General features: G+C 41.9%; 2 protein-coding genes across 2 annotated transcripts in view; one reads left to right on the top strand and one right to left on the bottom strand.

The window, feature by feature from the left end:
• The first annotated feature begins 7,849 nt into the window (after positions 1-7,849).
• On the top strand, positions 7,850-14,884 carry tmem160 (transmembrane protein 160). Its single transcript, XM_075474397.1, has 4 exons — positions 7,850-8,177; positions 8,326-8,350; positions 12,149-12,241; positions 13,604-14,884. The coding sequence occupies exons 1-4, from the start codon at positions 7,953-7,955 to the stop codon at positions 13,945-13,947; spliced, it is 687 nt and encodes a 228-aa protein (XP_075330512.1). The 5' UTR covers positions 7,850-7,952; the 3' UTR covers positions 13,948-14,884.
• A 4,841-nt stretch (positions 14,885-19,725) lies between these two features.
• npas1 (neuronal PAS domain protein 1) overlaps positions 19,726-26,725 on the bottom strand; it is a 44,533-nt gene continuing 37,533 nt past the window's right edge. The window contains exons 6-12 of the mRNA XM_075473420.1: positions 25,985-26,159; positions 25,767-25,882; positions 25,108-25,304; positions 24,811-24,917; positions 24,411-24,558; positions 23,123-23,235; positions 19,726-23,014 (exon numbers count right to left, since the gene is read on the bottom strand). Of these exons, the coding sequence (XP_075329535.1) occupies positions 21,915-23,014; positions 23,123-23,235; positions 24,411-24,558; positions 24,811-24,917; positions 25,108-25,304; positions 25,767-25,882; positions 25,985-26,159 (1,956 nt within the window). The 3' untranslated portion in view covers positions 19,726-21,914. The remainder of the gene's footprint in view (positions 23,015-23,122; positions 23,236-24,410; positions 24,559-24,810; positions 24,918-25,107; positions 25,305-25,766; positions 25,883-25,984; positions 26,160-26,725) is intronic.

Genomic DNA, 26,725 nt, shown 5'->3' with positions numbered 1-26,725 from the left:
TCTTGCTCTTGACAGGGGCATTGTTTTCTTCTCCACTTTCTTCGTTGTAGAGTAGCGGTAACCTTCACGTAGCAACAACACCTCTGTGACGGAAAAAATTGCAACTACTGGCGCATCAACTTGCGCCACTATATATAGCCGGCACGAAATCGTGACGTCATCAACACCGCTCGCGCTAGTAGATGCGGCAACCATGCTAGAGCCTTTACACTCCAAGACAAACTCACCACAACGCAAGTGGACCCCTGCCTGGTTGCTTGGATTACCAGACCACTGTACAGTAATTATGTCACATCCAGAAGTCTGCAGATGACACAGCCATCATGGGGTGTATCAGGGACTGTGTTCTGTGGTCGGCATGGAGCTGGACTCTTTGGTAACAGTGGCAGAGAGAAGAACACAAACCAAACTGCTGGCCATTCTGGGTAATACCATTCATGCTCTGCACACTGTCATCAGCAAATAGAGAAGCATGTTCAGTGACAGGCTGCTCGTCCCAAAGAGCAAGACCAACAGACTGAAAAACTCCTTTGTCCCCCAGGCCATCAAACTGTTCAACTCCTCACTGGGGGGGAGGGGGAATAGAAGAACGGAAGGACAGGGAGGAGGAGTCAGTTAGCTGGCCAATCAGACAATTTATAAAATAAGACACTGTGCAAAAAGAACATAACCGAACAAAACTGTACAATATCTTATTTATTCTTTCTGTGTGCAATAACAGAAATTATCCATAGATTGTCCATACTGTTTCATAGAGAATCCATCGCAAATTTATATTTACTGTTCGCTTCCACCGTCTCTTTTATATTGTCTTTATAGTGTTTTTTTATAGTGTTGATATTCTGCTTATTTTTTTAATTTTTTTTATGGTGCTGCACTGCTACTGGAGCCTTAATTTCCCAAAGTGAACTTCCCGAGGGATCAATGAAGTTCTATCTATCTATCAATGTGTTTATCAGTGTCAGTATGACAGAGACAAAATCCTGCATGTATAGAAAAGCATGCGCTCTAAAAATTGTGTGTGGGAATGATTTGGTGAGAAACAAATTGTAAAGCTCTCTTTTAGAACATAACCAAGGTTAAAGGGCAATTTGCTATTTACCTCTGTTAGCCGACTAATATCCCTGTGGACTTCTTTGATCTGGGCTTTCAACCGTCTTCTCCAGGGTTATTGTTATAAATACAATACTAGTTTCCGCGATGGTTGTAGTTTGGATAGTGAGTGCAACTGAGCTGCTGTGCTACTATCTCTTTTGATGAGACTTTGTCTGTGAGCTGGGGGAGTCTACTCCAGGGGCTCACTGTGTTTGTTCTGGCCACAGTTTCCATCCTAAGCTTGATGGATGCCGCTCTCATGTGCTTTTACACTGGAAACACTGGCTCAGGTGTTCCCAATAAACAATGACCTGGCATCTACAGTGCAAAACACAAAGACCCAACCCAGTAAAGCAGAGAATCGGGGTCCTGACATAATTAGTCTGGACAGTTGTTCAGTGCAGCCAATAATTCTATTACATGCTGGAATGCGTTTCACATGTTTGCATTTCATTGTTTCAATAAGTGTAGAAAATATTGCATTATTATAGGACTAATGAAATTATCCAGTTGTTACCACTTTTCCACCAACATGGACCTAGTACCATTCTACATCGCAACATTTTGTACCACCAAGAGTAGTTTGACCTAAAATAAACTGGTTCTGAAACTTAAGGTAGGTTCGGTGCTGGACCCAAAACAGAGCAATGCTTCATGTGTGGAAAGTGCTGGCATTTGTAATTGTAAAAGGAGGGTTTTAAGGGTTAGGATTACAATAGTTCCACTCAAAAGTATGATCATTTAGTCTGTCCCAATCTGTCAAGTCTCAACAAAAAAAATTGACCGTGTGAAACAATGCAGGTGATGCAGTAAAAAAATCTTTGGCTTTTCCTGGATTCCTCTTTGAATTTTAGCAAACAAACCACTCGTGTTGTGAAGTGAAGCCTTAATCAGCTTAGACACCTAGCCTAATTAAAGATTTTTACCTCACAAGAACCTGGAAATAGTTACTCATGCTTCTACTGCCTTGTTGGATCATTGTAATTCTTTCTGGGGCTAAGTTCTATCTTTCAGACTGACAGTTAGTTTAGAGTAGCTGCCCGACTTCTAACTGGCACAAAGAAAAGAAAGCTCATTACTCCGGTGGCACTGGCTCCCAGAGAGATACAGGATAGATTGTAAAATTGAATAGTTTCTTTTGAAATTGCTTCCTGCTTAAGCACCACAGTTCATCATGAGTGACGTGTTAATCCCTCTTTCCACAATCAGGTGATTTACTGTAGGCCGTCATCACACTTAATACTATCAGTCCTTAACTCACCCCAAAACCAAAAGCGATTAATCCTTTTTTGGATGCTGCTTTCAAGCTCGTCGTCTATATATTAAATCTTGCTCCACCATAACCAGTTTGAAGATGTAGAGTTGCCTTGCCTTTAATTGTGCGTTTCACTGCCCTTTTGTTAAGTTCATTCTCATCTCTTTTAACAGAATGATATGTTTTATTAGGCGCATTGTAGGAACCTTTTGCAGTTCCTATAACCTTTTCAGGAATGGGGCCATTTTTCCACCGCATTCGGATATTCAGGAACTAGAGACCACGGCCCTCAGTTCCTATAACCATTTTAGCTCCTTCTCCGAGGTTGGGTCTTTTCTGGGTTCTATAGGAATATATGAATACATATGATGTAGGTGTTTGGTGGTCGGTAGCTATGCCCCATGTCAGATTTCCGCTTCTTCATATTCCTAATCTGCTCAACGCAAAGAGTAGAATAACGGCTGAAATGTTTACTCATACGACATGGACACAACCGGCGTTTCCTTCATGAAACGAAGAAGTATGGCCTGCGCTCGATTCTTCGTCTCCTGACTCTCTCTGCGTGCTCTTCCAGCCTCGATGTTAGACGCCCGATGTGATCGTCCATGATTAATATCACCATCATGCAGACCATGAACACGATATCATCTTGGTGGTGTTTTTTTCTTCTCACCTTACTTTTCGCTGGTTTTGTTTTGTGTGGCGCTAAAGTAACACGTCACTGTCGCAGACAGTTGCGTCGCAGACACTTGCGTCGTATCAGTCCCTATCAAGGTCCCGACTCATGTGCAAATGCAAAATGAAACAGTTCCCCTGGGGAAGGGCAGTTCATAGAACGAAATTCGAGGTGGACTGTTCTTAGAACTGCTCTGTCCGAATGTGGCTAAAGATTCACTACTTAACAGTTTCTATTTTTACTTTGTTGTGTTTTGATTTTCATATCAATTTCAAATGTCAACATGTGTCAGATAGCCTTTATTTTCCTGACTTCTATCTTTCATTGATGAATGGAAAGCACTTTGGCTCAACTTCTGTTGTCTCGTATGTGCTATATATGTGCTGTATAAATACATGAATTTTATATATCTTTGCAAGTAAAAATAAATAAAACAGAATAAGTGGGTTGCTCAAAACAGATGAGTTAAACACTCGTCTTGGAGAAGAGGATCGACTTGGAGTAGCGGTGAAACTAGAGCGAAAATGGGGTTTAATAAGATTTATACCAGATTCATCAGGCTTTATAATCAATATGTCCGATTGCATGTTAGTCCAATCACTGAACTCAGCTGAGGGAAGAATGCTTTACAGTCAAAGATCAATACAGGTTTGTAGATCGTATTGTTACTGCATCTGTGCTGGTAAAACACTCTGTTCATAACTAGATTATACGGTGTATTGTACCTCACGCAAGCTTGTTTGTTTTGGTCAATTTTGAAAATATTAATAAACAGGTTTGAACAGGCCTTAAGTCCAGTAATCTTTTGGCTTCAGAGAATTTGTTTTGGAAATGTCCCTCATGCTGAAATGCCCGCATATAAAAGTGTAGACGGAGAACTTTATTGACACTTTAATGGAAATGAAGCGCAGCCCATCGATTTGTTTTACTGTTGTTGACATGGAGATGTAACACATTTTATGGGTGTTGACTCTGAAGAACAAGACGTGATAGGACCTGCGTGACTCTTGAAGCAGCCTCTCCTCCGGTTGGCCAAAGGTTAACTTTTGTTGTGGGCGAATCAATAAGAAGAGATAGTGGGCCTGACAAAGGAAACACTTACAACTCAGTGTTTGAGTACGTGAGATCGTGTTCAAGACATGCCGTCTACACAGTGCATAAAGATACCAAGAAATGATACAGTCCCTCCAAGTTTTGCCACTGCTAAGCAACCACAGCGTCTACATTTTCCTGTAAGGATACCATTGTTTCCACAGCAGTGACAAATGAGTGATGAATAACTGTTTGGATTTGATTGTGAGGGAGAGGCAAGTTCCTGCACTGCTCTCCCTCCAGGTAAAGCAAGAACAGCACCCGAGGTGTGTAATATCTTACACAGGAATTAACACTGACTTGATCCCAGAAAACACAGGACGTTATAATGCACGCTTCAAAGCACACATGTTTAGAAAAGAGAAAAAAAAAAAAGTCCCTCCAAAATAAATCAGGACTCCAGGACATCAAAAGAAAAAGCTGCTCTGACACTAAGGGGGAAAAACAAGCTTGGAAGCAAACAGCAAACATGATCCTGACAGTTTTCCATCCTGCACCCTGTGCAAGGTATTTTGTTACTTACAATGCACTGTTTGCATTAAGCAACTTTGCAAAATCACACAATGAACTCAAACGATACATCTGTGTGTTCATTAAACATGTCCGGTGCATTATACATTTGTATTCTTGCATATTTGTAAGGTAGAGCACCTACTTGTAACCTTTCTACAGTAACCTTTCTCAGTTCATTAATGTTAGTAAATCATTTGTCTACTGACCAGCTGACACTTGTATCTAACACTTGTTTGTCCCAGGGACTGAAAAAACAGTGTGCGCTTTGCCAAGGTCAGTGCTCCCAGTGCAGCTGGCTGGAATCCCCCAGACTATGTAACACAGACTAGTGCAGCTCTGCACGTATACACATCTCCTCCTCTGTCACTCTCCCTATCAGTCTCTCCCTATATTTCCTCTTTTCTGTTGATGCAACAGAAGTCAAGCAGAGATAACAAAGAGTTAACACACGGTTAAGACCTAAAAGTAGACTTGCTTGCTCCGTTTATTTTGGCTGTTGTTGTTGCTGTTGTTCCGTCTGAACTCATTAAAAGGCCAATGTAGTTTTTCAACAATTTTAGTCTAGTTTACTTTCGTCTTGTTCGTATGTTTTTACAATTTCATGGTGTTATCTTATGTGTGTGTCAAGCCTACATGGTGTCTTTGAATTGTTTTATGCAAGCCAGCCTTAAGACACGAAGCTAAGAGAGGACTAGCAAGATGCCAGAGAGAGCATCTTGTAAGGCAGCTCGGAAAGCACTGTGCCTCACATATGCAGGACTTTAAATTGCACCAAATAAACCATCATAAGTTTCATTCTGACCTGCATAATGCAGAAACTGTACAGTTAAAAAGGGAAAAGATTAAACAGCTTTGTTGAGTAAAACGCAGGAAAGGTAAAGAGGCTGAGAGCAGAGAGGACAGAAAGTGATAGGGGTTAGTGAAGTCATGAACCTGCGGGAGCAGAAGGTCAACAGTGTCTTTTGCTTTCCTTGAATTAGCTCACAGAATGTAATAATTATCTGTCTGTAAGTGCTTAAACAGTTATATCCATGCTGTGCACTGTTAGAGCATCAAAACTGGAATACAACTTAGGGCCACATATAAGGTTGATGTTTTCCACGTGGGACACAGAATCCGAATGTAATGTTTTAAAGCCTTATTTCTCTAAAAATTAGGATCTTTGTCACTTCTGTTCAGTTCTAACAGTGCAGCGCACCATATCCATCCGCATCTTTGATACTTTAGATTGCACCACTTTTTCATGCACTATAATCAGAATATGTGAATTACTTAAGTTTAAAATGTTTATTAGGAGTTCTCCCTGTGTACACTGAAATAAACAGCTCATAAGATTTACTTAAAAAAAACCTTTGTAAGTATTTGCACTCAAATGATTGAAGTAAGATTGAATGCTGCAATATCAACTAAATTTGACTTACCATAAAACATAACAGTTTTGAAGATATTAAGTAACATTTACTCAATTACATCTAAGTTTTAAGTTATATTTATTTAAACAAATTAAGTAAAGTCTACTTGTTTTTCATTGGCAGGAACATCATTTTACTCAAAATTTTAAGTAAATTTTATATATCTGTAGTATTTGCTGTTATGAAGTTTATGTAGTATTTCTAGGTTTATGTACATACAACTATTAAACATTTAAATTATATGAGGAAACTTAAGTAAAACTTACTCTTCCCCCATAATTCATGTATTATGTTAATAAAATGTTTAATTTTACTTAAGAAGCTCTAGTTCTTACTGAATCTTAACTGTTTCCTTCAATATCCTGTCGTATAAAGAAACTGAAGAGAAAACCATTGTATGTGTGAGCACGTGTGGGTGTGTTTTTACATGTATGTGCATACACAAACATCAATCTCCCATTGTGTTGGGAGCAGTAGCGTGAGAGTGGCCAGTAGGTCAGCTACGCCATCACATCAAAGAATTGGCTGACTGTAAAAGACCTCACAACACACACATTAACACACAGAAACACAAACACAAATACAAACTCCCATCTGTGCAGCCCACTATGCTCCTCGCACCAAACAATCTGCTGTGATGATAGGTGTGGTGTTTCTGGGTCCCAGTGGGCTGAGAAAGACAAAAGACCATCCTCAGCAAGTGCATGTGGAAGCAGAAATCCTCCCTCACAAACACACATGTTCACACATTAACGCACGTTCAGTGGGAACGCGCGCCACCTGACGCGGTATCTGTGTCTGTTTGTTTTTGTCTCTTTCTGACCTTATTCGGATCAGTACTGGCGACCAAAGCACCATCCTAATGAGGCAAATTATCATTTCTGGGGTCCTTATTAAGGGGGGGGGGGTAAAGTGTGAACTGAAATAAGCATTAGGAATAATTATTTTATGATTAAGGATTGAGTTTGAAATTATTAGGCAGTCCATAATGGATAGAAGTTAATACCCTAATTAGTGCAGCTACACCGCTTGTGTCTGCACATATTTATTATAACCTTTTAATTTAGTTAAAATTCATTATGGAGATCCTCCTAACTCTGGATGATCCATATCAATTTCCCAATAAGGTCCTTGTCATTCTTTGTCATAACTTCATATCTAACAGGACATGACGCAGCTCAAGGAATCAGGCTGAATGAAGCAATCTGCAGCCTGAGTCCCTCGGGCCTCTCTTGCATGATGATTTGTCAGACTTTTCTAATGATAATACATGTGAGTCTTTTAGTGTTGACTCCACAGCTCCACATTTTTTAGTTCAACACAAGATTACCGCTTGTATGTTGAAGATTATTATCATTGATCTACATTATACTTATTTGTTTCTAGCATATTTTGTCTTTTCTTCCTTTTTTCTTTTTTTTTTCCTTGCCAATATCAATTTGCCTTTGTAATTCAAATAATTATATTATTGACTTGAAAACAATTCAAATTGTTGGCTGTTTGTGCTGGGAGTCAGACAAATCTGACAAGGTTTTTTTTTTTGTCATTTTGTCCTTTGGCGCCCTCGTGTGGTGAAATTATATAGTTGCATATTTTGCCACACTAGTTTCTCGGAACTGTTTGAAACTGAGGAGGAATTTCGATACAAAGAAAAATGAGAAAATTAAACAAAAACTAAAACTAAGCTGCAGTCAACAGTATATCTAAATCGGGGCTATGTACATTCAAGTTGTATTTGTTTCTCATCTTGGCGCAGGTGGCGCTGTGTTAATCCTTCCCACCTTTCACGGAGACTTTTCCGGGTTCACGTTGACCACGTGAGAGTTCAGAGGGCATGCAGAGGCCGTGTTGTGTTTTCTGCTTTGAGCCTACATATATATGTTTTTAGCTTGCTGGCACTAGTGATGTGATGGCTTTTCTGAGTTTGTTTCTGAGAAGGCAGCTGCCGCGGGCCGCGAGCCACTTCGCGCGGGTAGTGAGGCTGGGCCGGCTTCCGTTCGCCGGGGCCCCGCTGAGGAGGCTGCACGGGTCGGCTCGACAGCGGGTCGGGGAGAATGGGCCGTGGGGGAAGAGCCGGGGGCCGGAGCAGCCGCAGCAATACCAGCTCACAGACCTCGACAAGGCGGACGCTTTGGTAGGTTCTCTCCAGACAGACATGCTGTGTATTAAAAGCAAAAAGCGCTTTATTTCAGCTTTTTGTCTTTTCTTTGGTTTCTCCTCTGAGGCTAAATTGTGTTTTTGACGCTGACAGATTCCTTTCTTTTCCCCCCAAATACTTCCAGATGCTGAGAAAGTCTCATGAAACAGGTAATTCCACTGCACCTTTTGAGTGTATTAAAAGCATAAAGCCCATTGATGCACCCGTACCTGCTGTGTAGGATTGTGTTGTGTTGGGGAGAACTTTAGGCTCTGATCCCAGGTCAGAGATTTGTGGGTGCTCAGCCTCTAATGTGGATGTGAGTTGAAGACGCTGCTTTGCAAAAACAGTTTTTCCCTTTGTGCTAAATTGCACGTTTTCGTTGGATAAGAATGGTCATTTTCTGTGTATGGTAGTTTATAACAGGGATAGTCTGAGCAAATTAGCAGTAATTACTACTACCAAGCGGGAAAACTGCTTCCAAAGTCCTCCAGCACTTTTATTGTCTATTCAAAAAGATACTGTACACTACATTCATTTCATGTGACCCAATGAGTCAGTTTGGAGTGTTTTTTGTTTTTTTTTGTTAGTGTTTTAATGAATAATTAACGGGTGTAAATATACATCATCAGCATCAAAAAGATCAGCAGCAGATATGAAGAGAAATGCACAAACAGTGGGAACAGACCGCCGCATCAAACTATGAGATGTGCTTTGTGAGATGCAGCTGTCGTTAAAACGGGCCGCGGCTGTAATCTTTACAGCTGAGCGAGAGGCGGAATGTTCAGAAAATTCATCCAAAAAGAACAGACGAGCGTGGAAATGAATCCCACTTTCTGAATTCTCTGCCGACGTGCCCTTTACGGCACAGTTGTAATGAGGAAAGCATCACCTTTACCCAACGTGATCAGAAAGCTGAGCGACTATTCGGATTGAGGAGTGACTGGCTGGAATAAAACCGGGAAACCAAACAGCTGAGGGCTTCTTTTTGAAGCGACTCAGCTGAGACTTCAGAAGTGGTGTCTTCAGGTTGAGTCCACGCGAGGTCAATCTGATATGATTGTTCTCACAAGTGTGTATTCAGCGACTTCCTGCTGAACACGTCCGACCCGTTCATAAATGCGTTTCCTCTTATAGGTCAACTATTAATCCTGAGACTAGGAGCCAACGCGGGTATCTGTGTAGGCCGGTGTGGTTTGGACTGCTTGTTCTCTCTTTCTCACATAAATCCTCAATCTGGCAGAATGAGAAATGTGCATTTTCCCAAAGTTTAGCTCATAGGCTGTGCATACAGTTACATACAGGCTGTGGTGTAACTCTGGAGTCACAGTAATTGTCAGGATTCTCTGAGCTGGCTGTTGTAACTCAAACATGACAATAAGCACATTGACACATACGCTGTTTCTCACCTGTAGCTGTAGCTTCATTTCTAACATTGTATTAGTGGTTTGATGGTAATAGACCGACTTCTTTCCGGGGGGTGCTGACATCAGACAAACCCGAGCACCCCTACAAAGGCTGTAAACCTGTCAGTGTCCCCCACAGGTTGACACGGTGGTTTGCATATCGCCTCCCTGGTTACATCCAAGTCAGTGGTGAAAGAACACGCTTTTGACGCTTCAAATGAAAGTTTGCCTGTAACCGCTTCATCTTTATGGACTAAAGTTGGACTTTCAGTGGGTGGTGATGATGTGAAAGTGCCCTCAGTTGTAGCTCTCCAGAGATGAGACGTGTAACTGGCAGACTGCTGTTTCAGTTATGCTGGGGTTTGTGAATTTTCTGACTTTGGATTTGTTTTTTTTCTTGTCTTGGTTTTTCTGTATTTTGTTTTTGCTTGAGTACTTTGAGTTACTGGTATGAATGAGGGTTTATTCTCTGTTTGTATTGGTCCGTTCTTGGTTTGCCCTTTTGTTTCTCGTCCCTCTTGCGGCTTGTTGTTGTTATGCTCGCTTTTGTCTGAGGTCGGTTCCCTGCAGTATTTCTGCTCCTTGGTTCATCTTAGTCACCGTCACAGCCTCTCCATCGCTGTCTTCTTGGTGGCTTTCTTTGGTTCCGTTCGTCACTCGTCTGGTTTGTTATGTATTTATTTATTTATAAAAATGTATTTTTAATTTTTTAATAAACTTCCAGTTGAGTTTCCCATGAGCCACCAGCTTGCTGTCTGCGTTTTGGCCCTGTTCTCTCCACCATCTCCAGATCGTAATTGGTATAAAGTCGTCCACTTTGGTTTGGGTTTGAGCTCACGCTCAGCAACAGTGAGACATTAGAGTGGCGCAGTGTGGTGCTGATGAAATGTACAGATTTGTGTTATTTCTATTTAACTTTGTGCAGCTCATTCAGTGAAAGGATCGGCGTGCCACAATGACACTGAGGCGTAAAGCAGAAAATACATTTCATGAAGAATAATTTGATATTTGATGATATTTCACAAAACACTACAACGCTTTACAAAAAGCACAACATTTCACTCATTTCTTACTTGTGATTGGTGTCCAAGAGAGTCCAAGTCACTGGCGACAGGTTGATATCGTATCCTGTCGCTGTGCCATGTTCACGAGTGACTTTTCACAGAATGAGAATAAGATCAAAGCGGAACATTTCACAGAGGATTCGAGGTGGAACTGACCCGGTTCTTCCAAGCATCCTCTCTTCCGCTTGTCGTTGACACGTCGTCGTGTTTCGTTGTCGTTCTGTAGTGACTCTTATGGTGTTTTGCGAAGCATTTTATTTATTTATTTATTTATTTATTTATTTATTTATTTATTTTTGTAACGACACAGTTTCAGATTGTGATATGAACCGCCGCGTTTCTTCACGTTATTGAGTCTCACCTCAGGGCCACCTGTGTAGCTGCCCTGCATCTTATCAGCACCGCGGGTTTCGTCATTTGAACCGATCCCAGCCTTCACGTCTGTGGACTTTTCCCCCTTTAGCCCGGCGCGCACAGTGCGCAGCCACAAGAGAGCATGGATGCTGCCTCAAACTAAAGCAGGGTTCATTTGTTTGTTACATCGGGTGGAAACAAAACCAAAATAATGTCAAATGTAACACAATAATTAGCAGTGCCACACTCAGTTTTGTTAAAGCTCGTTACCTTGTAGAAGGGACAATAATTGTATCGATTTCTTCTCCTGTTCTGGCAAAATGCTTCTTAATGCTGAGATGAAAACTCTTTGTGAAAATTCATCATGACAGGATACCTTAATGGATACCTTAAAGTGTTTTTGTTTGTTTTAAGTGTCCAAAACCCTTGCTAATTCCATCACACCCCAGACGTTTTTACTTTAATCAACCTTTCTTGTGTGTTTGTACAGACGGCTGATGTCCCCCCACTTATCTTTGAGTTATGTTGAACTTAACTTTAAGGACGAGACACTGGGACTACTGTCTCATCACTTTGTCACCTTTATCTTAAAACATTGGGGACATCATTGAGTTCCTGTGGGACTCGACCCTCCACGGTCTCGTGATGCAGTCAGACCTTTGGCAGGATGGGATGAAATCATACATTTCACTGAGGAGACGGGGTGGAACTGAGAATCCTTTCTTAGTTATCTTGAACTTAGCTTGAAGGACTAAAAATTGGTGACATCACGGCGCTCCTGTGTGATTCTACCCTAACAGCCACGAGGAACGCCTCTCCTGTTTAGTCAGATTCAGCTTTCACATGAAATTGCAAAGCGCTTGAATCTCCAGCCAGTTTGAACAAGGAAGTGGGATTGACTTCTCATTCAGGGGTTTGCGATATATGCACGTGTGTGTGTTTATGTCCCGCTTTCATAACTGCTGACAGCGGGTAAGCTGAGATGTTGTTAGGCTGTGGTGAGTTTCGTGATGGATTTTTGATCAGATTCTGTGAAATTGACATTTAGTGAACAGCATTTGCTAACTCCAGCAGGTTGCAACTGCAGCTGTGCCGTCTGTTCTGTTCCCGCCACAGTTTATATGTGGCTTCCATTGTTTTTCAGGATTCCTGTCATGGTTCAGGAACGGCCTGTTGGCGACTGGGATCGGAGTCATCGCATTTGTCCAGAGTGAAGTTGGACGAGAAGCCGGATATGGTAAAAGCTCCTCAAATTGAACTTTTTTTTTTCTTTATGTGCAGCAGAGGCGCAAACAAACTCTGCGAATTGCAAGTGTGGTGATGTGATAATAAGCAGTTGCCTGCGATTCAGATTAACATCCCTGTTTTCCATCAAATTGGAAAGCTGTGAAAGCCAAAATGGAACCGAATGATTTGCAATCATTAAAACCCCAAATTATATATTCCACGTGTATGTATATATATATATTGTTTTTTAAAAATTGGACATATCATGGATGCTACATCCTCTTGCCTCTTGATATCAGCACACAGCTAAAAAAGCCAACTTCTCTGAAGGTTTGAGAGTGCGTTAGTGCACCTGATATGGGGAACTCGGACATTTATGAATATTGCACAAATGCTGAAAGACAAATAAGATAACATGTACTGATATCCAAACAGCTTTTTCAGGAAAGGCCACTCAAAAGGCCACATTACGCCTCATAAGAGTCTGCAGCACAGCCAGCATGAAACTTATCACGTCAGTGCTATGAAATAACGTTGGACTGCTGTGATCCTGTCAAAGCAGCAGTTGGAAAACCCGTTCCACTCAGAACTCAATTTGTTATTCACATATAGAGTCCTGCTGTTTGGAGCTTTTAATCCAATTCAAAATGTTTGCAAATCTCTGTTTTTATTGACTTTTCAATAAGGGTCAACTCTTTTTTTTTTTTTTTTTTTTTTTTTTTAAAATGGGGAGCAATAACTAAAAGGCTGCTGTATAAGTTCTTTAAAATCAGTGCATATGATACGATGAGAGAAATGAGAAAGCTGCGTTTGCTTTAGAAAAAGAAATGATTCTCATAGAAAATGTCGATTTCAAAGAGAACCTTGTATTGGACATTTGCTTTGATACAGCAGCTCTGAAATGAATAATTTCACAAGGATTTCTGCAACAGACAGAGCAAAATGAAGTCAAGGTCCTTCATATCCAGTCGTAACCATCGGCATGGTTACCTGAGATGCCATGTTGCCCATACACCTACTTTAAATAATTTAATTGGCATTGATTGGCATCCGATGGAAATGAATCTTTGAAAAACCCTGACAAACAAAACTTAGCAGCCACGATCAAGTAAAGAGTGTAGCGATATTAATAAATGATTACATGTTATTTATGTCAGATTGGAAGCTACTGCGTGCCTTTTTTTTTATCCTTTGGGCACAGCTTGTCATTTTTAAGGATCTTAAAAGGAAACCAGAAAAGAAAATAAACCTTTTCCATCTGACTAATTAAGAGAAGGAGTAGATCCAGCTGTCTGCGTCCCAGATTTAAGCTCAGTGAGTTAATCAGGTCATTACAATAATACCCCGTCAATCTGTTTTTTTTTTCCCTCAGCCTTCTTTATCCTGGGAGGCATGTGTGTGTCGTTTGGTGGCGCCTCGTACATCGGCAGCCTTTTTGCCCTGCGGAGGCTGATGCTGCTGTCCGTGCCAGCCTTGCTGCTCCAAGGAGCCGTGGTGAGCAGCGTCGCCCTCTTCTGGCTCTGCGCTGTATCGCTCTACATCGGCCGGCTGGAGGTGGAGATCATCCACGAGGACGAGGAGGGAGAGGAAGACGGAGAGTGCCGAGAGTGCCGGGAGAGGCGCGAGCACCGGGGCTACCGCGGCTCCCACGGCTCCCACGGCTCCCACGGCTCCCACGACACAGAGGACAGTGATAGCAAGGGGCAGAACAAGTAGAGGTCTTAAAGGAATGGAGAGCGGAAAGATGCGTGTGTGCGTGAATGCGTGTGTGCTGCTCTGATCGTAGGTTTATGTTTCAGTCTTATGTGTGTGCAAACAGCCTGCATGTTCATTTGCAGACTGCGTGTGCGTGTGTGTGTGTCGAAAGATGCGAATCTGTTATCTATTGTTATTAAGATTATTATTCAGGTGAAGAAAGACTTTTTCGACCTTTTGGAAAACTGGTCAGAGAACGTGCTGAAAACTGCAGATAATTTTCGAGTTGAACTGTTTTGATGAATAATCAGCTTCTTTTTTTTCCCTTTTCCTTTTGTAATGCTGTGTATCCAGTGCTGCGTCACTCACATTATCAATCTGTCTGAAAGCTGTCTCGATTCCTTTTTATTATTATTTTTTTACATTCTCGCATCTCTGTGGCACTTCATGCATTCACTCTCCTCAGCCAAGTGTTGTTGGAGGCGGTTTGTCTTATCAGCTTATTTGGTCTTATTTTGTTCATTTTACATTCAGTGTCTTTGTTCAAATGTCTTGTCTTGTTTTAATCAAACAAAAAGAAAAAACACAGGGCTTTCTTTTTACACTTTTTTTCTTCTTTACATTTTGCTTTTACAATGGCACTTTTGTTTGTCTTTATAATTATAAACAGAACTTTTGCAAGCAAGGAATATTTTTTCACAGTTTATTTTTCTGTGATGCAATATTGAGTTCTGTATTGTTGATATCCATGTGCGGTACCAAAGTGTAAGCATAAACCTTTGGAGTGAATTTCAAGCATTCAGGTTAATCGCCATCGTTTCTGTCTAAATGATTGTAAAAAGTCGGGGATACTGAGTTTGTGTGTGGAAATGGGGATCGCTATTGTTTACTTTTTCTTCTTTTGTGCATCACTTTCAATCCACACTGTTAATACAGTAATAAAGCCAGTGGAAATCTGTTCTGAGTCAAAGCTTCCTTTTGTGCTTTCCAGTGATGATCCCCACGAAAAGTTTCAGACATGAGTTTGAAATTATTTGCAGTATTTGCAGCTTTTACCAAAAAGAGCTTTGCTTCTTAGACTATTAAATGCTTTTCAGGGTATTAAAAGCTTGAGGATAAGTTTCAACCGGTCTGATTGATGACATGATGTGAGACAACATGTAGAGGTGGTTGCATGTGCCCAAAGCAGATGCACCATTTATGTCACTGCCTGAAAGTATGTAAGAAAAGGTTAATTTGAAGTGTCTTCAAATGCAAATGTGACCTCTGAAGAGCCGTTTGAGAGCTTATTGACTTGAAATGAATTGGTTTAATTGCGCTGCTGAGAACGCAACTCGTGACAAGTTTCAGTGTCACACTGTGTCCGGTCTAAAGATATAATGCTGACTCCTAAAGGCTTATTATAAGATCAGTCAACTGCCTGAAGTAATTCTGGTTGAGCATAGGGCTATTTGAGGTCAAAACAGTTCGAGGAAGTTGAAAGTTTTTTTTTTTTTTTTAATGATATAATGTTGACTTTTGCATTTGCCTGTGGCTAACATGAGCTAAGATTTTTAAATTGGCTGTCGTTTCTGTGAATGAGCTTTATACTGTGTTCCAAATTAGCATGCAATCAATAAAAAGATAGGCAACGAGAGGGGCTGAAAGGGATTCGGCAGGCAGTAATGAAACATCAGTTTTGCTTAAGCTCTGCTATTATGAACTAAACTAGGGTACAAATAATTTACTTGAGTATGTAGGGTTATCGAGCTTTTATGACTTCAGTACAGAAGCAGAGATGGGCCTTGGCTCATATTTTGATGTTGTTATCTTGAGATAACGAGTTGATTATTCATTCATATACATGCTTTGGTTTCTTGAGAAATCTTCATCGCACATTGTCACTGCCACGGCAGGAAGGGCGTACAACAGTCATTCAAGGGATGTATGTGTAATTCTATTGGCTGCACTGAGTTTAGTAAATGTCTGCTCCTATGTACAGACAGCGTCTGTGGGAACAGATAAGAGTTTAACCAACCCTGATACGCTTTCAGCCAGTAGCTGAGCTTCTGGCGATCCCGCTTGTTTGCGGTGACTGGAAAACTAACTTCACTGGGCCGAGCTACCAAAACACATATTAACCCATTATCACTGGAAAACAAGGCTTGTGATCTCGAGATAACGTGGATTTAACCAGCCTTGTGAGAGGCTTCTTCAGCTCCACTGCAACAGAGGTTGGAGGTCATTCTTGCCTACAGTAACAACTTTACACACAAGATTTTTTCTTTTTAAAGGACGAACAACTAATATCTGTTATTGATCTTTTTGCTGCAAAGATAATTTCCCCCTTTGAGATTAATAAAGTAATATTCAATTCAATTCAATTGTTATCTCCAGATAATGTCATAATTAACCCATTATCCCTACCCAGCTAGCTTTGCTATCTTGAGATAATGAGATAATTAACTCACGGTATGGAAATATGATCTAATTAAAAAAGAGAATTAATAAAATAAGCATGGCCTCTCTTGGCTTCCTTATTTCAGAGAACACTATTGTAAGTGACTTAATTTAAGTAAATTAAGTGTAAAATGTTTGAAACATTTAGCTTTGTCTTAGATTTAACTGCATTTAAATGTACAACTGAAAGACCCTTAATACCGACTGAGAAATGAATTCAGAACTATTTTTGAAAATAGTGCAAAATAGTTTAACATTTCTCCTTTCCAACCTTTTTTTTTTTGTTTTCCTAATGAATTTCATCATTTAAAAGTGTTCTGTGGACAAAGCAACCATCACAATCATCCTACTTTGAGCTTTGGGACGGTCTCAATAATTTTCACAAACTCAGCAAGCCAATTAACTGAGAAAACTATCAGCAGATTGATCAAAAATGTATTAATTGAATGCAGACTGATGCGTCAAATGTGAGCCTGAAAATAAAACCCGCTGCTTAATTCATCCACAGTCCCACTAATAGATCCATCCAAGCCTCTGCTGAGAGTTTTCAGCACTCAGAGATTTCATCTTGTGTTTATTCAGGTAACGGCTTTCTTTTATCTTAAAAAATATGCATTTCCCAATAGGCTGTTTCAAATCTCTGTCTCACAGCCAGCCGTAAATTGGAGTTAAAGAAACTCCTCTTTTCCTCTTTTCTTTTTACTTTGTCAAGCGTTCCTTTGGCCTGTTTGTGGTCTATAGTGGGTTTAAAACTAGTGTCATTATCCTCAATAACACCCATCAAAGTACATGTAACATTAGGGGATGTTCCCCAATTTTGATTAAAGAAAAAGCTACTTAAGACGGGACTTGAGCGTCTCCACCATAAGGAAATGAGACACAATGGGAGTTTGAAATACGCACAAAGAAAACACACCCCATGCATAAATACCTACAAATACTCTGGTGGAAAATGGAGACAAAACGAGCAGCTGTCTTCTAAATAACAAGAAACAGACTACCTTAATCATTGCCCCAGAATAGGTAGTCACATTTTCCAAGATTATGCAAACATTCCAATTATAATGTGTTAGTGTTGTCAGAGTCAGTAGTTAGTCTCCCACCAGTGAGAGTCAAAAGATGTACAAACTGCGCTTGCTGTACATGCATAATTCTTCTAATGAGCTGCTCATGAGCACGCATGTATATGAGCTGGATGTAGCAGCATGTGGTTGTTGTGTGTGTGGGAATGTTGTGATGGCAAGGCTTTGTCTGTGATAACTATCTTTGACTAGGATGGGGCGAAGGTCTGTGATATCTCCCGGCCATCGACACACAGTGTTGCTGTCGAGACTCACCTCAGAGTCACCCTCTCTTCCTCTCCTCCCCTCTCCTTCACTGATTCCCAAGGCGTTTCAGTGCAGTTGTGTTTCACATGCAGGGTGCGACTGGATGGCTGCTGCAGTGTGACCGTCACCCCACCTCCTCCCCCTTGAGCTCCTCTCGGCTCTCTCCCTCAGATCCTCCTCTACCCTTTCACCCTGGAGTCCTCTCTTTCTGGACTCCACCTCACGTTCGCCTGTCCTCCCCTCCCTCCTCTCCACCCCTCTCCTCCGTGGCTGCATCTCACTGCACAGGTCTGTTTGGCATGCAGGAGGCTCCTGAGGCCTGGCGCGTCTAAAGGGCAGGGTGCCCAGAGGCAGGAGACGCGCCCTCACTGACAAACACCATCTACCCCAGACCCTGAGCAGCTATAGAAACCACAACACAGCCGGCCCAAGTCTAGCCTCATGCATCTCCAAACCTCAATTTCACATCTTCACTCTCAGCCCTGAAAGTTGGAGTCATAACCTCCTGCTTATTTCGAGAGCAGGGTGCTCAATCTGCTCTCAGGTGTTAAATGCCATATGTACGGATCAAAGGATCTGCCTTGAGAATGGCATTAAGTATGGATTGGCCTTCTCCTGGCTGAGAGGAGAAAGAGAAGAGTGCGGAGAAACAATAACACAGATGAAAACAGTAAAAGTAGAAGAGGAAGAATAAGGAGAGGAAGAGTCATCAAGGTGAGGTATAAAAAGTCTGTATGTCTCCCTCCATCCCTTTACTCTATCAATTTCCTTTTTATTTTGTAGTCTTTCAAATCCATTTACATGTGCTGAGGTATTTCCCCTGGGAGCACGACTCTAATTCAGGGGGTAAGATAAGCCATCACAGTTAGTGACAGAGAGGGCGTATGGGTGACTCAATGACAGGCTGAGTAGAAGACAGTCAGGAAGGCTGTCATGACTTATGCTCATGCACAGACATACACATGAAAAGTGCACAATGATTTCAATTGCACAAGCCACACCTTTACTTCACTATACAAAGACGTTATGAGATAAAGAGGAGTGGTTGTTTTGCAGCCTTGCTCACAGCTCATCAGCAAACACTCTCACACACACACACACACACACTCTCTCACACACACACACACACACACACACACACACACACACACACACACACACACACACACACACACGCACACACACACACGCACACACATACACACACAAACCCTCCTATACAGTGCATACGGTTTTGCACGTACAATGGCATTTTCTCCCCAACAACTGCTCTTGTTTAGTATGCGCTTCCTTTGGTCTTGAGGAGGAATGATCCTCACTCTAATGAACTGGGGCCTGCCACTTGAATGTAAAACAGGATTTAACCCGTCTTCAATGTCAGAGCCCCTCCCTGGGGCTGCTTCAGACAACACACACAAATTCAGAGAAATGCACGCACACGCACGCACACACACACACACACACACACACACACACACACACACACACGCACCCGCAGACACACAGACAAAAAAAACACCAATCGACACACACGTGTGATGTGACGCGCACCCGCATATATAGTCTCTGATAAGTGAGACGCACTCTCTGTTCTTTTGTGTTCATTTTAGATCAATTTATGTCTAAGTCTTTTCTCAATCCATAACACTCGACTGTGTCCTGCCAGGGACGCTCTCACCTGCTCCACATGCTGATTTTTATTAAGGATTAATATTGTTTTTGTCCACCTGAGGAACAAGCAAGATTGTCCACTTGCTCTGTTGATAATGTGATATCAAAACGGACAGCTATTTTCAGTAGCAGAGACATTTTTGTATTTATCGCGCTTATGATTTTGTCTAATTTGTTGCGGTTGTAGTGGGTTATTCGAATGTATGTTATTCAAAGGCATGCATTGAAACCCTGCACCTAAATGCCTGTGAAATGCTCCAATACAATGCATGCCGTAACGGATATCAAGAGCAACAAATAACTTGAATTTTCATCCACCCGTGAACAAGAAACGAGTCGACAAAAGCTTGAGTTGTGCTCCTCTACTGGAATATTTTTTATTATCATCATCTGTATCACAGTTTTTATTTTTACATTTGTTCATTTCATTTGATGGTTGGGTGAAGTATTCACAAACATGGGAGGATGATGTTAGATTCACAGTGATGGGCAAGGGGTTAGCTGTATTATTTAACGACAACAACAACAGAAAAAACAAAAACAAAAGACAACCACAAACAAGTAAACGCACACTCGCGCATTCATACACACATTTTATACCAGTAAACACCCGAGAACACGTTTGTGCGCGTACACCCACAGCGTCTGTATGTGAGAGCTACAGGACGGGTTTGTTGCACACACCAGATCTAAACAATTTTTTTTCCCCGTTAGACATAGGAACATGAACAGTTTTCCACATAAACTGAACCATCAGGTCAGACTATCGACAATAATCTCAATTTAGAGGCAAAGAAGAAAAAAAAAAAAAAAAAAAGTGCCATCGACTTCAACAGACAACATAAACGTCCATGTATTTCATAGATTGGTTTAAAATACTTTATTCCAAAGTGCTAGAAAAATTTTTTTATATAATCTTTTTATCATTGTTAAACTTTACTAAGTTCTTAATAGTACGTCTGACTGCAGTGATGCCAGCGTTTTATTAAAAAGGGTCACTTTTTCAAGTTCTAATCACGTTTTTGGGATGAAAATTCTCAGTTGTTTGAGTATCTCATTTAATACCTGTTCTAATCTAAAACTAGACAATTATTTTCTCAGTCCTGAGAAGAATCGGAACGGATCGGTATGATGCAGAGATTTAAAGTGTTTCATATTTCCACTTTTCAAAACTTAATATCCAATAGAAATCATTGAATTTAATTAAGCCTATGAATAATTCTGTTGCTTTATCGACCTCTAATGGTCATATTTTATTGACAACATGTCGTTTGTTTATTGACCTTCCTTTTTATATGAGCACTTTTCCCCTCCGCTGTAGTTAGGCTATGATATTAGTGACCACTTCTGCTTTTTTTCTGTTTTAACAGGATCACACGTCCGAGTCATGAAGTGCTTCAAGTTCACCGCAGGACAGATTTCAGTAAGTGCTCATAAAAACACAGAGGTCCAGGTGACAAAAACACTTCTGTCCAGCACCATTTCCTCTCCTAAAACATTCTCAATTTCAGAGTTTTAAAAAACAAACAGAAAAAAAAAAGGATTCGGATGATATTGTACATCCAATAAAAAGTATGCTATTTTCGTCTGTTACGACATATTTAAGACCCTTTGTCCATGTGTTTGAGCTTATAAAAAACAAAAAAAATAAAATAAAAAACCATAAAAAACAATTATATGGCTTGCATACACAAACACAACTGCAGCATCATAAAGAATATACTGTAATTAACACTTATTTCAACAAACTACCATCTTATGATCAAACAAGAGAAGTCACATCCTGCCTGCATTGCATTTTGTTCCCTTATATATACTGGAATGTCTGGGACTACATTTCTCATACTCTTGTCCCAACAGTGTGCTTTAAGTATGGCTGACAGATGAATGCTTTTTTTTTTAATTCTCTGTTATTATTTTGAGTCTTAATACAAAACAACAAAAGGCTATCTCCATCTATTTTAAAGGAAAGCCTAAAATCAAATTATCATCTGGAGCACAGTGTAAGAGATGTTCTGTATAATACTGCAACGATAAAAAAAAAACCTTTTTATCCCAAAGTCACTTTCATCTCCACAGAGAAGAGTCCATCTCTTTCTTCTGGTTTTAGGGTTAATTGGGTTAATTGGAGTGAAGGTAACGAGGATGTGAGCTGAGGGGTTTCATGGTTTTGTCTTTATATACAATATGGCTTCTCTGAGTGGAAGAGACACATAAATCAACACAGTCATCTAGAGAAAGACACAGAGCAGAGTTCATTATTGTTGTGGAGACGAAAAGTCTTGAGGGACAGCCAGTCAAAAGTTTCCATGTCCCGTTTTCTCTGAGAGTTGCTGTCACTTGTCCACAGGAAATTCCTATGGCAGCAGCTTGTCACATGCTTCACATCGTAGTTATTCAACTCATTGTCCAATTAGTATCGTCCTTAGAGGCTTAATGTCCTGCCATTTTCTGTCTCTCTTGCCCTTTTCAACGTCTCTCCTTCTGTCCTGTCACTTCACATAGTCATTCATTTTTATTTTTACCTCTCACCTCCTCCCCCTGCAAGCCTCAGTCCTCCTCCGTCCCTGCAGCCCCCCTCAGTCCGTTCATACAGAAAGACAGGCCAGAGGAGAAAGGGCTGTCAGATGGGGAGAAACCACTGAAGGGTGGCAGGCCGGCCAGCCGCTGTAGGTGGGGGAAGAAGGCCGGTGGGGGTCCCTTGTGGTGGTCTGAGCGTAGCTGCAGGCCATCACTGTGTCCCGCACTGTGGTGGTGAGAGGGGGGTAGCTCAGGTGGTGCGTAGCGGATAGTGCTCGGGGCATACAGGCTCTGAGGGCCCTGCGGGCCGAGAGCAAGGGGGTGGAAGAGGACCCGCCCTGCTGCACCGCCTGCAGCCAGTCTCTGGAGCAGCTCAAAGTCGGGGCTGTTACCTGAACCGGTGCTACCACCACTGCTGCGACTGACCACTCCTGACACAGGCCTCTCCTCGCGGGGCAGCGGGGAGGACACAGACATGGCAGGGGACATAGCAGGGGAGGGAGGGGTAAACAAGCCTTTTGGCGGGGTTTCACTGCTGGATGAGGAGTCGGGGATCGGGGTGGTGGGGCTGTCGCCGTTCAGACTGCTGGCAGGTGTGTGGGGGTGTGACGGCTGAGGCTGGGAGGTGTGTGTATGAGTGGAGGAGGCTTGTGTGTGTGATCCCCAGCGCCCTCCAGTGGTCAGGGCTTCATGTTCAGTCTTGATGCTGGGGCTGCCGGGCAACGCAGACGGGGTCACTACACTCTTCAGCTGTTGGATAACTGCCCGGCCGTTGTGCATCCTCCCTGCCCTCTCCCCTCTAGTCGGGGTGTCTCCTCCTCTGCTCTGTTTACCTCCTCCCCCACTGTCTTCCTGTTTCAATCTGTCGCTGTCTCCCCCCTGGTCCCACTCTGCCTCTTCATCGTCCTCACCCTCGCTTTCGCTTGCCAGGTCGGAGGAGGCCGATACCGCCTCCTCTGTGTGCCGGAGCTCCTCCAGTCTGCGACGGCTTTCGGGAGGTGCACCCTCAGGATCGGACCTCAGAGGACGCTTCCTCTTGTCTTCTGACGGGATGGCAGTGGTGGGGAATTTCTCTCTGCCTTTAGTGTCAGGGTCACTCTTTCCCACTGAGCCCTTCACTGGCTGTGGGCCTGAAGAGGAAGAGAGATTTTAATGAGAAGAGAAGGTGTTCACACGCGTAGGTGTTCGCATTTGTCAGGAGATATCATGGGAAGATAGTAATGTGTAAAGTTCAGTACCTCGAATCTGTGGGGAGCTGTCAGTGGGAGACGAACTAACTCGAAGTCGCTCCGATCTTATGCTTTCTGGTAGCTGGAGCAGATCCAGGGGAGTGTCGGGCAACTCTGTTGGACTGGATGGAAAGATTTGAAAATGGAAAAGGGAAGAAGAAAAAATAAATGTATACACAAATGATCATCAACCACTTAAAGCCACTTACATTAAAAAGAGAAAAAAATAGTGCTGTCCTGGCTGTATAATACTTAGAGATGGAAACAACATATAATCAGCCTAATAACAGCCTCCAATAGCCAAACTGCCTCACACCCTATAACCTTCAGCTAACACGCATAAACCCCTCAAACAGCCCTTAACACAAAAAGCGCAAGCATTAGCACATGCAAATAGGCGCATTGAGCAGACCCCACCCTTCAAGACTCACAAACAAACACACATTAAAAAAATGCACGGACACACACTATGCCCCACTTAGCAGCCCACCTATACATAGTTAAGCTCAGACAAGGAGGAGGCTGTTGGAGAAGTTAATGAGCACTTGTAATTACAGCACTAATTAACTAAAACACCATTCAGACCTAAAATTCTGACATCCATTTGTACTAATTATATAGCTTCAGTCTAATTAGCACTGAAATTCAGCCTACTCCTCTTGTTTTTGTCTGATTGCTCTGTTGTTGAGTGAGCATTTTTCCATATTCTGCGTGCAGTGTGTGCATATATAAGCAAGCTTTGTAAAGGTCTGTGTAGTAAATATATAAAGACTGATCCAAGAATAAGGCAACATTTAAAGTGTAATGTATGTATAAAACCACAGTGAGGGGATTTTAAATGTCTTATTTCAGCCTTTTTTTTTGAGAATCAAATCAGCATTTTAAAGATGTACAGTGGAAAGGGTCAGGGTTAAAAAACTGCAAAACTTTGACTTGATCAAAGACTGGACATACAAACAACTAATTAATATAACTGGATTTTTTTTTAAAGAAAAAAAATACATTTACACAAGTTGGCAAACATATATACAAATATAGAGTACATATGTATATCTAATTTCTTAATTCAACCAATTCTTTGGGCTTTAACAGACAAAGGGGATGTCCTTTGCTGTGATGTCAGTTATTCTTACTAGTTTTCTCACGTTCGAAGCAGAGAAACTCTCCTCCAATGATCCCACCACATTTCATCATCTATCCCTTTATGGCTCTTTTGTACACAGACAGTGTGGTGTCTGCATATCTAAACTGGGCTCATAATCAGGACTCTTTGACAACAGACTGTGTCTCCACTGACCTCAGGACACAGTTAACCCAGATGACGTTGCGTTCATGGGGGGCTTTATGGTTGATGGAGACAGTGGCGGTGGACTGAATCCACAGGTAGCCTCCTCTCCTCTGCAGCCAACGGTAGTAACCCGTCACTACCTGGCCTTTCCTTAGCACTAATGGGGAGACCGGTGGAAGGTGGGAAAAGAGGGTGTAGAGCAGGAGGAGAGGGACAGAATAAAAACAGCCTGTTATTGGTTTGGCAGTTCAGGATGATGGCAGCAGAGGGCGCCTACAGCAACAGAACAGTTAGACTCTTCAACAGGCTTTCCAAGCCCTCCATCCCCCTCAAGTTCACATACTGTGAGGAATAAAGGGGGGCATGGATGAATAACACTTCACTATATGTGCATATGAATTTGACTCACAGTCCTCATGGCTCTGCCGGAGATTTTCCAGGTCTTCTACATGGATGAAATGATAACAGGTATGTCCCACCACCTCTGCTGGGGTCAGATCCATATACTCTGAGATCCTGTGAAGCAATGCAGAATGAAAAAAAAAAATAAAAATTAGTCAACCAAACAGAAGTAGATGTGTCTTCAAAACTCACCAACTGGCTGGGACCTCTGCCAGCTCAAGGAAACATTTGAATGTGGGTGCACTCCAAAACACTAGACTTTGCACACTTGAAAATTGTGCCGTGAAAAAAGACAACCCCTTACCTGTTCTCACAATATGTGATCTGCAGATCCATGTTCACTCGGAAGACAAACATGTGGCTCTCCATGCGGACTTCATTAAGTGTGGAGGGCGGGAGCGTGTGCGCCAGCGCGACCAGGCCCAGCGGACGACGGACTGAGCGCGTGGCGCCTGGAACAAGTGCAGGGCGGCAGCGGATTCGTCCTGTCACGTGGATTACCTGACAAGCAGAGTAGATTAATTCACACACAAACCCAATTTGCAGGAAGATAACTAATTACTACATCCCTTTGGAATTTTCAATTGATTAATGAACTGAGAGACATTAATGAAGTAAAGAGGGAAAAAGAAAAAAGAGCTCTCAAAATCTAACATTCAACAATAAACATTGAACATGATAAATTATGTAAAAATAAAAATAAAAGTAGCAGCTCTGGTATTACAACAGAGAGTGCAGTAAACTGTGTTATGCGAGGTGGTTCAGTGTAAAATAAGGTCACAACCATAAAATGTTCAAAAAACGACCAACTTGACGCCGCTATGAAACACTGGCAGCACGAGACAAAATGACAAGGTTCTGCTTGTTATTTTACCATCAAAAGAACAAGCTGGTAAATGAAAGTATTCATGACAGTGGATGTCATGTTTTTATCTAAAAATGGTACATCATTCCCTCAGATACCTTGTATCCAGAAGACTTGACATGCAGGCCTCTTTTGGTTAGTGTGGACTTCATGCGGATGAAGAAGCCACGGTCTGGAGACTCATCAGCAGGAGAATGAGGACTAGATGGAGCCGCTGTGGAAGACAAAAATATCCATTCTGTTTCATTTGTCTGAAATCACATTAATTGAATTCATGAAATAACTAACTGCTTATATATTACAAGAAAAAAAGTACCAGGTTCAGGGGTACCAGCAAGGGACGAGGCGGATGCAGAGCTGGAAGCGCTCTCGGGCCCCGTGTGGCAGCCAGCCTCGGCCCGCAGGTGCGGCCTGATTCCCAGCCGCTCAGCCATCTCAACGTGGTCCGCTGGGTGAATGTAGTCAAACACACTGCTGCCAGTCAGCTCCACCTGAAGAGGAGCATATACACCAATCAAAACCAGACCCTTAGAGCACAGATAACTGCATGTGAGCGAGTACAGTACACACAGGAAAAATCAATATACGTTATGACAGGAAAATGAAAGCACCGCTCTGGGTTACAACTCAACAAGGAATGTGGAGGTTGTAAGACATCCCCCTCTCCAACACACACACATTTCATTCTCAGAGGACCATGTCACTACAGTAGTACACAAATAAAACCAGGGGAGATAAAAATCAATTGTATTTGCTGATTAAAAACAGGTGAACTCCAACAATCTCCAAAGGTCACATTACTATTCTTCTTATTCTGTGTCCCTTCCTGCTCATTCATTCAGTTAAAGTCTTTCTCAACAGACATGAAGAGCAGTGAAACAACTCTATATGATTCTATCATCATAATGCATCATAGTCGCATCTCTAATCATTTAAAGGTAATAATGGGGCTGCTCTTGCATGCCATCCATAAAAGCAGCACATTTTGAGGAGGTGTTTCCATCTGAAGCCGTATAAATGAGTGTGTGTGTGTATGTGTGTGTGTGTGTGTGTGTGT

The sequence above is a fragment of the Odontesthes bonariensis genome, chromosome 9 (assembly GCF_027942865.1).
Source record: "Odontesthes bonariensis isolate fOdoBon6 chromosome 9, fOdoBon6.hap1, whole genome shotgun sequence".
Classification (NCBI taxonomy): Eukaryota; Metazoa; Chordata; class Actinopteri; order Atheriniformes; family Atherinopsidae; genus Odontesthes; species Odontesthes bonariensis.
Note: the sequence above shows the minus strand (reverse complement) of the source record. Positions and strands in the feature narration are given on the sequence as shown.

What these genes read in the sequence shown, in the direction of transcription:
- tmem160 (XM_075474397.1), top strand. Translation starts at nt 7,953, where the DNA reads ATGGCTTTTCTGAGTTTGTTTCTGAGAAGGCAGCTGCCGCGGGCCGCG. An exon ending in TCGACAAGGCGGACGCTTTG is followed by an intron (nt 8,178 to 8,325) that starts GTAGGTTCTCTC and finishes AAATACTTCCAG; the next exon opens with ATGCTGAGAAAGTCTCATGA. An exon ending in GAGAAAGTCTCATGAAACAG is followed by an intron (nt 8,351 to 12,148) that starts GTAATTCCACTG and finishes ATTGTTTTTCAG; the next exon opens with GATTCCTGTCATGGTTCAGG.